Source organism: Pelodiscus sinensis, chromosome 6 (genome assembly GCF_049634645.1).
Source record: "Pelodiscus sinensis isolate JC-2024 chromosome 6, ASM4963464v1, whole genome shotgun sequence".
NCBI classification, from domain to species: Eukaryota; Metazoa; Chordata; order Testudines; family Trionychidae; genus Pelodiscus; species Pelodiscus sinensis.
In genome coordinates, this window is record NC_134716.1 from 39,869,440 (window position 1) to 39,882,500 (window position 13,061).

Consider the following 13,061-nt stretch of genomic DNA (forward strand, 5'->3'; position numbering starts at 1 on the left):
TTCTCTTGTTACCATGACTGCCTTCAGATTTTTTTTTAACTTGAAAATGTCATAAGAATTCTAAGGATGATGATAATCATTAGTTACATCAATAATTGGGGATAACTAAAGTATTGGCATTGGACACATTGGGCCTAATTCTCCTTCCATTTACATTTAAAGCAAGAGTAATTCTATGAGAGAATACTAATACGTTACTCTATTCTCCATTTTATGCAAGAGACATCTTTCTCTTAAACTCATTTATCTGTTTGCTCCCATGTCTCCATATAACAGAAAGTTCCAATCCAGCTTGATCCTCATTTCTAGCCTGTACCTTTCCTTATGGAAACACTGGTTGTAATACTTTTGTTGGTAGGTACCAAATGGGTGTACTGCGTAACTCTGCAGATTTCTCAAAACCACAAAGCGTTCACATTGCCACATTCTTTGTTAACTCTTGAAAACTCTTTAAAAATATCGAAGGCAAAAAGTATACATTTTGTACCCTGGTGGACACAATGTCTTCCTTGCATTTAAGACACAGAATAAAATTCTCTGGTTCCTCTGAAGTTGATAAAAAAATTTCCACCGGCTACATTGGAAACAGAATTTTACACTATCCAAAACTTTTAGATTTGCATTTTATTCAGTAAATGTTTTCTCTTTTCTATGAGGATTCAAAAATACACTGCATCTCTGTATCTAATTAAAAGTTTTCACTATCTCTTTGATGAAAAAATAAAATAATATTCAAGACCCACATACACTTGCACCTTGAAATAAAGATGGAATATCCTCTGTTGTGCTTGTATAAAATATTATATACATATATATTGCAAAATGGGCTCCCTCTGGTGGTTATTTTTCATTTGCTTTCCCTCACTGAGCCTCCTTTAGGAAAAAGTGGATACCTCTGATAGGAGAATTATAAAATCAAATCCTAGCAAGATAGTGATTTTATTACAAACTATATTATTCACATCTACTTTTTCTATATATTTTATTTAAAAAAACAACCCCCCCCCCATAAGTTATCACATCATTAATAATTAAAAGCACGGAAACAGTCCATCTCTACAATGTTGAACATGAATTTTTAATATATCAAATTTTTAAAATATATTAGAAAAACTTGTTTCATTTAAACTGAAATCATCAGGGTACATTAAATCTGTAAGTAAAGGCAGCTCCAGAAAAGCTTGTGTAACCTTAATTAGGTTTAATTTTTTTAGAAAACATCAGAATAAAGAGTGAAGGCCAGGGACCACCTTAATTCAGCCACCCCTTGTGCATATGCATTATGAGACAGTCTTTGATTTCATGCTCTGATACTATTTTTCCTGTCTCATTCAATGCACAAAATATATAGTCAATATTTCATTGTTGTCCTCATTCAGTGCATGACCTACAAGCCTTATTCACTGCATGTTATCCAAACCCTGTTCTGAAAACAGAATTCATTTCCTTATGAGTGTCTCTATAGTTCTCATCACCATAACATGAGTAAAACTTTATTTATTTATTTTCACAAATTCCCTGTGAGGTGAGAAGTGGTGTCAGGTGCTGCCTCCCAGTAGGTAGGCGTAGCACCTGAAAACTCAATTGAAGCAGGATGTAGGGTCAGAAGTAGGCCAAAGGTGATATTGGAACAGAGATCCAGGGATAGGCCATGGTCAAAAGTAAGATCAGAGTCTATAACCAAGCTAGCCATGATAGCCAGAGTCCAGGTACAAACCAGTAAAAAAAAGCCAAGTGTTCAAAGTACAGAAACAAATCAAGTCAATAAAGACAAGGCAGAAACAGATGAATCCTGGAGATAATGCCTGGCTGTGAGGATGATGTCACCAGGAGGGCTTTGTCTTCCTTGATGTGGTTCTGGGAAGAAGGACTGCGAAGCAGAGATGGGGTCTACCATATTGAGGAAGGGAAGAACATAATCGGATACAGACCAGCTAACCTAGTGAGGACATCTTTAAACAAGGCTCAACAAGGACAGGGGACCAAAGTCCACAGGTAAATAAAAAACATGGAAACCCATGAGAAGGGTCAGAACCTTTTGGGAGCATAGGCCACAATGGCAGGGATAAGGGGGCACAACTTGCCTGGGAAGAACAGGCTGGGAAAAAAGGGCGGAGGTATTACCTTTAAAAGATGTACAGTTGGATTGAAGTTGAGACTGAAATAGGAGACAGACTCGTTGAAAGTCTCTGGGTAAGGATAAAATTGTTAAAAAACAAGAGAGATGTTGTAGTAAGGGTCTACTCACTAAGAAAAAGTGATGGATGAGGCTTTAAAAAAAAAATCATCTAAAGCACATGTCCTAATATTGATGGGGTACAAATATCCAGATATCTGTTGGGACAATAACGCAGCAGGGCACAGATTATGAAACAAATCCTTGCATAATGTACTGACACTTTTTTTTTATTGCAGAAGGATAAAGTTACTGGCAGAGAAGTTGTTCTAGATGTGATTTTGACAAATACAAGAATCAATAAAGACAAGGCAGAAACAGATGAATCCTGGAGATAAATAAGAATTTGAAAGTGGAAGGCCGCTTGGGTGAAAGAGACAATGATTGTAAGGAATGGTAGGTAGGAAAAGAACAAAATAAAGATAATGGATTTCAAGAAACGAAACGTAAGGAAATTCAGATCACGTGGGAAGTAAATCTAAGAGGAAAAACAGTTCAAGAGGGTCATGGTGGTTTTTCAAAGACACATTAATAGGGACACAAGAGAAAACTATCCCAGTGCATGGGAAAGACAGGAAGTATGGAAAGAGATCATCCTGGCTTAACCAGGAGATTTTTAATTATCTTAAACTCAAATAACAGTGCAACAAAATGTGGGAAATGGACAAATTACAAATGATGAATGTAATAAATAACACACATATGTAGGGACAAAATCAGAAAAAGGCACAAAGTGAGATTAAAATAACTATAGACAAGAAGCGTAGCAAGAAAACATTCTACAAATACAAACAAGCAAGAGGAAGACCAAGAACAGGACTGGGCTATTAATCTGTGGTTGTGGTGGGGGAACAACAACTGAAAATGGTAGAAATGCTAAAGGGTTTTTGTTCTGTTATCACCAAAAAGGTTTGTAGCAATTGGATATCTAACATAGTAAATGCCAGTGAAAATGAGGTAGGATTTGGGGCTAAAATATGTTGGTTAAATAAGATAAAAATTACTTAGACAAGTTAAAGGCCTTCCAGGCACCAGGATCTGATGAACTGCATCCTAAAATACTCAAGGACCTGACTGAGAAGACTGGTCTAGAATAATACTTAGTTCTACTATAAGTTCAGGGAACTAGACCAGATGACCTTGCAAGGTCCCTTCCAGTCCTAAGGTTCTATAAGTACCATAGCCAGGGTCACAGGTGCTGATAGAGGCTGCAGGTCAAAGCTGGGTACTCAGAGTCCAAGGATCCAGGGAGTGTCAGGAGGTGGAGACAAGCCTGGAACAAGTCAATAACAAAGCTGGAACTAAGTCAGAGAAGGGCAACGACAAGACTGGAATAAGTCTCGGGCAAGACTGGTAGTCTTGAGAGTCTGCAACACTAGGAGGCAGTGATTCCACTGAAAGTAGATTCCACACCAAGTAGCACAGACTGATTTGCAGCTCTGGCAGAGTTGGGGAGATAGGGTTCCATCTGACCCAAGCTCAGCTCAGAGATAGGTTGCTGCTGCATGCCTGAGAGCTGAGTCACTGCAGGTTCTGTTGTGGAGGCATACCTGAGTGATGGCTCACTATAGCCCTGTTGGAGGAGCAACTACTGAGAGTCTGGAGATACTTGTGCCTGTCCACATCTGCAAATATATCTCTCCCCACACCTTTGACAATCCAAATCTGAGATAGTTTTTAGAGCGCATGGTAGGTATTACATCAAGTGTAGATCAATTTAGAAAGTTCTACCTATCCAAAGTGTTTGACTGTCACATTGAAGAACTAAAGGAACAACTCCTGTGAAGGAATTAGCATTGTGGCTGATGAATGTGGCTGGTGCAGAAGACAAGGTATGTACTTAACATTCTTGCCATCTCTGTCCCACCAAGCAGTCATAATGCAGGCAGTTCTGACACAAATGGAGACAACCTGGATTTTGTTACACTGTGAAGTTCTGGAAGTAGTCACTTCTAAAACCATCCACAAAGCAATATGGGAAACCGTTGAAAAATTTGCAACACCCTTTGATTGCAACACGGCACTTGTGAATAACAATGTTGTACATGAAAAAAGCTTGGGACTGAGGTTTGAAATCTTTGTTTTTAAATGCTGCACACTTTACATTCATGGCACATTTGCTTAACCTTGTGGGTAATCTGTGGAGAAAAAGACTTTTGAAAATAAATGAATTAGTTAAGGCTTCAAAAAGTGCTTTCACTGCCTGCCCTACCAGAAAAGTCCAGTTCTGCATGTTTGTAACAAAGAGGACTAGTCTTTCCCTCCCAACAACCCGCAAGACAACCAGATGGAAGACTTAGCTCAGTGAAAATTTCCAGAGGCAGGAATAAATATGCAGGCCAGGATCAGGCTGGAGATGAAGAGGTGGATCCAATCAAGGAGGATGAGGCCCACTTCTAGCAGCTGATCTGGAGCTGTGAATTCCAAGAGAGCAGAAGCTGCTTTTGTAGTTAACAAGCCATTCACAGTCTTTGTTTAATCCAGAGTTGATTGTGTCAAACTTAAAGATGAATTGTAGCTCAGCAGTTTCTCTTTGAAGTCTGGTCCTGAAGTTTTTTTGCTGCAGGATGGCTACTTTTAGATCTGCAATTGTGTGTCCAGGAAGATTGAAGTGTTCCCCTACAGGTTTTTGTATGTTGCCATTCCTAATATCAGATTTGTGTCCATTGATTCTTTTACGTAGGGACTGTCCTGTTTGGCCGATGTATATAGCAGTGGGGCATTGTTGGCACATGATGGCATATATTACGTTGGTAGATGTGCAGGAGAATGTACCAGTGACAGTATGGCTGATCTGGTTAGGTCCTGTGATGGTGTTGCTGGTGTATATATGTGGGCAGAGTTGGCACCGAGGTTTGTTGCAAGGATTGGTTCCTGAGTTCGAGTTATTATGGTGCGGTGTGTAGTTGCTGGTGAGAATATGCTTCAGGTTGGCGGGTTGTCTGTGGGCAAGGACCGGCCTACCTCCCAAGGCCTGTGAAAGCGAGGGATCATTGTCCAGGATGGGTTGTAGATCACTAATGATGCGTTGGAGAACACCACTGGCCATCACCTACAGTCCCCAGCTAAAACCTCTCCAACGCATCATTAGTGATCTACAACCCATCCTGGACAATGATGCCTCGCTTTCACAGGCCTTGGGAGACTGTGAATGGCTTGCTAACTACAAAAGCAGCTTCTGCTCTCTTGGAATTCACACCTCCAGATCAGCTGCTAGAAGTGGGCCTCATCCTCCTTGATTGGATCCACCTCGTCATCTCCAGCCTGATCCTGGCCTGCATATTTATTCCTGCCTCTGGAAATTTCCACTACATGCATCTGACAAAGTGGGTCTTTGCCCAAGAAAGCTTATGCTCCTACACTTCAGTTAGTCTATAAGGTGCCACAGGACTCCTCGTCGCTTTTGCAGATTCAGACTAACACGGCTACCCCTCTGATACTTAGCTCAGTGCAGCTCTGTATCTCACTGAACAAGCCAAGGATTGCATTTTATAACAGTAGGTCAACCATTCAAGTGACTGTTGATCTTCACCAATTCAAAGCAGTTATTGAACTCCTGGTTCTAACTGTGTTTGCACCCTGAATCATGAACATGTTGTACAGGACTCCTCGCCGCTTTTACAGCTTATGAAGAGCCCACAGTTTGTGCTCATTGAGTCAAAAATGGCATGTATGATCTTGTGTTGATGAGGGCATAGAGCTACTCTGAAACTTGACACACCCAAAAGCAAAAACAACATTCTTGGAAAGCTCAAAAAAAACAGTCATACATAAACACTGACTCAGTCTTGTATTTTCAACCACCTTCTGCCTCTTTCTTCAGTGCTTAATTGCAGTCTATTTGAGCCAAATCAAGCAAAGCACTATGATATTTATGAGATCATGATATTTGAAAACAATATTTCAGCACAGAGAGAATATTAGGTTTACTGTGGAGCAGCTCAATAAATGAGAAACATGGACATTTTTTCATTCTGGAAAAGCATAATGGTCAGATTCTCAACTGTGTCGGTACCTGCCGTGAGATGCTTAGCAGTCCCAGTCAACAGTGTCCATTTTGAACACTCCATCTCATCTTATAAAAATATGCTTAGGGACAACTGATGCTACATAAAATATAACAATCTGCCTGTGCATAATTTGTTTTATACCACAATTACAACAGTTTGCAAAAGGGACTTTGCTAAAAATACTCAGTTTATATTATTTTTGCTTGAAAAATTCTTACACACTATGCAAATATAATTTCAAAATAGTTTGCTTTGACAAGGAAATGAAAATGATTGCATTGATACTGTGTGTTTCTTGTACATGTTACATTGTAATACTTGATTATTAAATTTATGTGTTTTTGTTGTCATGACCATACTATGATTTAGTACATTTCTACCATGACTATTTCATAAATTTTGCCTAATTTTATTCTGATAAAATCATAGCCTGGCTGATTGATTCCTAACCTTTTGCTAATGATTCCTAACATTTTGTTAGTTTTTGTAAATGCTGCTGCACGTTGAGCAGATGTGTTCAGAGAACTATCCACTACGATTCCAATTCCTTTCTTGAGTGATAACTAATTTTGTCCTGATCATTTGGGATTTTTTTCCAATGTGCATTATTTTGCATTTATCTACATTAATTTAATCTGCCATTTTATAGCCTAGTCTTCCACCTCAATGTTTACCCCCTTTTCCAGAGTATTTATAAATATGCTAAACAGCACATATTCCAGTACAGATCCCTCTTCACTGTGAAAATTGAACTTTTATGCCTACCCTTTGTTTCCTGCCAGTTATTGATCCAGAAAAGAACCTTCCCATGAATGCCTTCTTTGCTTAAGAGCATTTGGTGAGAGACCTTACAAATGAGGCATAATGGCACAACAGTTGGATGGAGGAAGCACAAGGAAACAAGCAGACAATACTAGTCATCACATAAGCATGCCATTTTTAAAATACTGTGCAAAACTGGTAAGAGAAGCAAACAACAGGATGAAATATTTCTTTACTAGGATATTACTTTCACAGCTTTTGTAAATATGATAGACACATGTTTAGAAATATGTAGGCATGTGTTTTGAAATCTGAAATCTGTCAGTCTACATACTACATGTCTGAGAAAGTAAAACTGTATTCTAAAATAGGATAATGTTACCTTAAGAGAGTCTCTGCAGTGCTGAAAGAACTTTTTTAACCCTTTATGAGTAATGCTCTGTGTTTCATCATTGCAATGGTGAAGAGTGAAATACTGGGGATGGTGCAGTCCTAGGCTGATGAGCCACTTATCATTCAAACAACGGCAGTCTGCAATCTGAATCTGCCTCCCTGGAAAAAGAGAGACGGAATACCAAGATAGATAACCACAAAATACAAGTCCATATTCATTGTGGAGTTTTTATTAACATGATAGAATATAACTATTGGTAGCTCTCATTTGGAGAACTGAATTTCAGAGTATGTTTGCATTGTGTTTTCACAAACATATCCATCATTACAAGTGCAAATTTAAAAAAGCCATAGTAAAAATGTATTTTTATATCAAATGATTACAAAGCCAGTGCTCTTCCAAAAAAAGGATTCCACCAGATATGCTTCCTGAATGTTTTCTACTGAAGACAAAAAATCTGAAAACATTTGAACTTACATTTAAAATAGGACAGGTTGCACTTCTCTAGTCTGGTTCTCTCTGATCCAGCAACACCTGTGCTCTGGCATAATTTTAATTAGCCAGATGTCCACTTATCATGGCACCTTGTTATTCCTCTGACTTAGCAAAAGAGAGATATGCTAGTGCTAAACTGAACAACATCCCACCGCCACACCTATTTATAAGTCAGCCAAACAAATTGCTTAGATGCTGCCAGCCTTTATTCTGCTCTGTTTGGTGCATAACAGTTACCAAACCACCTGGAAGAATGTTCTTTTGATGTATCCAGTGCCACTGGACATTCACAGGAATTACCAAGTCCACTGTTTCCAAAGAGAGTGTATACACATTAGCCTTTTAGCACAAATGAAGAGTCCCACTTCAATACTACAGCAGTGAGATGAACTTACAGTAAAATCAAGAATAAGTCTATTACATGGTATCAGATTTAAGGGACACTAAGGGTGTGTCTAGACTACATGCCTCCTTCGACGGAGGCATGTAGATTAGCCAGATCGGCAGAGGGAAATGAAGCCGCGATTAAAATAATCGCGGCTTCATTTAAATTTAAATGGCTGCCCCGCTCTGCCGATCAGCTGTTTGTCGGCAGATCGGGGCAGTCTGGACGCGACGCGCCGACAAAGAAGCCTTTCTTCATCGGCACAGGTAAGCCTCGTGAAACCAGGCTTACCTGTGCCGATGAAGAAAGGCTTCTTTGTCGGCGCATCGCGTCCAGACTGCCCCGATCTGCCGACAAACAGCTGATCGGCAGAGCGGGGCAGCCATTTAAATTTAAATGAAGCCGCGATTATTTTAATCGCGGCTTCATTTCCCTCTTCCGATCTGGCTAATCTACATGCCTCCGTCGAAGGAGGCATGTAGTCTAGACACACCCTAAGGGTGTATCTACACAGCCATTCCATTATTTCAAAATAATTTCAAAATAACGGATGGATTATTCTGAAATCTGTAAGCCTTATTCTACGAGGAATAACAACTATTCCGAAATAGCTAATTCGAAATAAGGCGTGTGTAGATACTCCACTGCTGCTATTTCAAAATAGCCCCTCACCAGGGCCATTCTAAGTTATTCCTCCCCAGTGCCTCCTGGGGCTCTAAATCGAGATAGCACATCTACATTAGGGAAGCCTGTGTCAGACTAATTTAGAGGTTTCCCTGCAGTGTAAACATGCTATTTCGAAATAAGCTATTTCGGAATAACTTATCAAATAGCCATGCAGTGTTGACGTATGCTAATGAAAAACAATAGAAACAGAAAAAGCTTACTATACTTTCTAGTGACTAAACTTAATAGGTTACAATGATAAGGCATTTTCTCCCCTAACCTCACCTCACAACACTACCAACCTTCATGGCTTGAGACCCACCAGACACTGACCTCTTTGTTCCCTCAGAAATGGATAACAAAACATCTTTTTTTATTCATCTTATATTTCTTCAAGGACTCATTGTTTTGCCCTCCCCCCAGACTTTTCCTGTTCATTTACATGCTAATGTAGTTTTCTCATGTTGGTTACTCAATACTTAATTTACGTGAAAGGCAAAGGGATAACTTCCTTCCCTCTTGTCTTGAAGAAAACCTCTTTATTTCTTTGGTTACAGACTTTAAGGCATTAATACCAGTAAATATCTATAATTCCTCACATATGGTTAATATATACATTTCACATCTCTCCAGTTTTATTTGTTACCTTACAAGAAACTCTTTAGGGAAAAATACTATTACAGCAACATGTTAGGGTGTAGAGAGTTTGTCAAGCCAGAAAGTAGATAGGACTTGCTGATACAGAGTACAGAGGGGCAGCAATGTTAGTCTGTTTCAGCAAAAATAACAAGGAAGCTAGTAGCACTTTAAAGACTAACAAATTTATTAGGGCATAGGGCATACGCTTTTCATGAGATACAACTCACTTCCTCAGATGCTGAAAAGGAAAAAAAGGAAGGGATACAAAGTTGGGAGTGTGACATCTGTGTTAATGAAATCATAGGGGACATGACTCATCTCCAAGAGTGATGAGGAAATGAGAGTACATAAAGAGTAAATTACCTTTGTAATGTGAGAACCACTCCATGTTTATATTTAAACATTTTTTCAGGCTGTCAAATCTGCATATGAATTCTAGCTCAGCAAGTTTCTCAGTGTAGTCTGGTTTTGAAGTTTTTTGCCTGAGAATAGCAACTCCAAGTCAGAAATGATGTGTTCAGGAAGGTTAAAGTGCTCCCCCATTAGTGTTTGTATGTTGCCATTCTTAATGTCTGATTTGTATCCATTTATTCATTGGTGTAGAGATGGTCTGGTTTGTCTGATATACCAAGTAGTAAACCATGAAGGGGAATCTGTGTCATAAATTCTAACAATGGGATATCATTACTAAATGGAGATGGTAAAATTGTTTTGATAATGCAGACTAGACAGATGTGTTCGGTAATTATTTCTGTTTTGTATTTGAAAAATAAAACATTGATAAAATACTTTCCAGCCCATTTGTAATTGAGAAGTTTGTTGGACGATATCTTCTGGGAATAAATATTTTTAAATGAATAACCTGCATCCAAGAGCTGGCAAAGGAAATCTTTGGCCCACCAATTTCAATTTTAAAAAACATTTAAGAATACCCAGGAAAGTCCAAATGACCAGAAAAGTACTAATATTGAGCCAGTTTTCAAAAAGCAAATGGGATGGCCAAAGTAAGCAAAGGCTGATTACCCTGACATCAATCCCATGCAGAATAATGAAAGAATTGTGGGGGGAGGGAGGGGAGGGCGGGGAGCGGGAGAAGAAGATAAATAATGCCAGTCAATATGGAAAACATATCTTGACTTCCTTCTGTGATGAGATTATAAATTTGGTTAAGAAAGGTAAGTGCATAGTTCTAGCAGGCTTTTATAAGACTTTTTAGTTAGCACCACATGATATTCCGATTTAAAAAACAGTACCATACAGTATCAATAGAGGTCATGCCCAGTGGATAAAGAGCTGGCTAAGTGACAGATTTAAAAAACTAGTTGTCAAAGGGAACTCATCATCTACAGGGGATGTTTCTAGTGTGTTCTGCAGGAGCTCATACTAGGCTTGATGCTATTCAACATTTTCATCAATCATCTGGAGGCAAATATAAAATAACTGCTGATAATATTTGTGGATGACACAGAGTGGTGAGTGATCTTGTGTTGCTACATCTGGGTGTAAGGAAGAGTAAGAAACCTTCCATTGCTCAGCTGCAGCAGACAAACAGGAAGAACCAGAACTGTTCTTTCATACTTCCTGTCGCCTCCCTTGTCCAGGTAGATGGAGGTGGAGAATGAGCAGAACTCTCCAAGATGCCAACCAGATTTTAAGAATATGTGCTAGCTACTTATGCTAAACAATCTGGTCCATATTACACTGAGCTGTGATAATTAGAATACATATTGGAGACCTGAAGATCTCTGTGTGGCTCAAAAGCATGTCTCTCTGACCAACAGAAATTGCCACAATACAAGATATTACCTAAACCATCTTCTCTAATATCCTGGGACTGACACGGCTACCAGCACATTGAATATAACGTATTATAGAGAGACAATGTGGGCAAATTAATATATTTCATTTGATCAACATCTTTTACTATCAGCCATCTTGTCTCTATAATATCCTTGAACCAATATGGTTACAACAACACTACATATGACATAGCATACAGAATTATGACTGCTTTTTGTCAATCTGAATATTGGAATATCAGAACTTTTTCTTTGTGTAGGGTACTCACATATAGTATAAAATCTCTGTTTAGTAGGAATGGGGGACATCTAAATTATATGTATTCACAAAAATGATGCACATAATCACCTAGGGTACGTCTACACTACAGCGTTATTTTGAAATAATTATTTCGAAATTATAGTGTCTACACACAAAATGCATTTCAAACTAGCATTTTGCTATTTTGAAATAGCGTGTCCACACTTAGTGGATGCTGAATCACATTTAAGGCCAGCTGAAACTGGTTCCAGTAGGGCATCAGGTCAGGAGTTACTTTATGTGGCAGCTGCCTGAGGCTATCTTAGGCCTGTGCTTAAAGGGACCCCACTGGACAGCTGGTTCTCAGGTTTCCCTGCTTGCTTGCCTACCTCACTGAGGGACAGCAAAACATTTTTTTCTCTGCCGCGGGCAGTCTGTAGTGCCCTCACTCGGGACACCACAGCACTCTGCAACATGGAGCCAGAGCTGCCCCTGGGCACTCTGGTGCTTCTTTTGGATGTGTTGCTGAAAGCCTGGCAGCACTTTCTGGAGGCTGCCTCGCAGCATCTGCGCAGCCCAACCCCCAGGCCATCATCCGGACCCTCCTGGGGTATGTGGTGGAGAAGCTGCAGCTCCTGGATGCCAGTGTGCCCCACCGCATCTGGATGCCAGCAGCAACTGGTGGGACCTGGAGTGCTGGGGAGACCAACAATGGATCCAGAACTTTAGGATGAAGAAGGACACCTTAATGGAGCTCTGCGAGTGGCATGCCCCTGCTCTGCAGCGACGGGACACACACATGAGGCCCACCATTCCCGTGCAGAAGCGTGTGGCCATCGCCCACTGGAAGCTCTCCAGGACGGATAGCTACCAATCTGTGGGGAACCAGTTTGGCGTGGGGAGATCCACCGTCGGCGCAGTGCTCATGCAGTATGGCAGTCTCCGGCCACAGTGCCAGGAGGAGGGGTGCAAGGAGGGGACGGGCTGCCCTAGGGAAAAGGGGGGGAGGTGGTGCAAGTCCCCTCCACGGGAGGGTTTGTTCTGTCCCATCCTCACTACAGACTGCCCGTGGTGGCCAGGATTGCAGGGCGGGTTACTCGTGCAGAGTGGGGGGTGCGGGGCAGTGGTGGGGAAGGAGCACACTCAGCCACCCTGGCACCTCAGTGACTCTCGGTTTTGTGTGTTCCTCTGCAGGTGGTCAAGGCTATCAATAGAGTGCTGCTCCACAGAGTCATCCACCTTGTCGATGTCAATGCGGTCATCGAGGGGTTTGGCGCCCTGGGCTTCCCCACTGTGGGGGGGCTATCAATGGCACACACATCCCAATCTGTGCCCCGGAATACCAGGCCTCCCTCTATATCAACTGCAAGGGACACTTTTCCATTATCCTGCAGGCTGTGTCTGACCACTGGGGCCAGTTTGTGGACATCAAGGTGGGCTGATCCAGCAAAGCACACGACGCACGTGTGTATCACAACTCCTCCATTTGCCAGA

The 13,061-nt window shown here is 40.7% G+C and overlaps 1 protein-coding gene across 1 annotated transcript in view; it reads right to left on the bottom strand.

Moving 5' to 3' along the window:
- Positions 1–13,061, bottom strand: part of LOC106732012 (uncharacterized) — a 104,790-nt gene that overhangs the window by 44,893 nt on the left and 46,836 nt on the right. Inside the window, exon 8 of the mRNA XM_075931757.1 lies at positions 7,331–7,500. Coding sequence (XP_075787872.1) covers positions 7,331–7,500 — 170 coding nt within the window. The remainder of the gene's footprint in view (positions 1–7,330; positions 7,501–13,061) is intronic.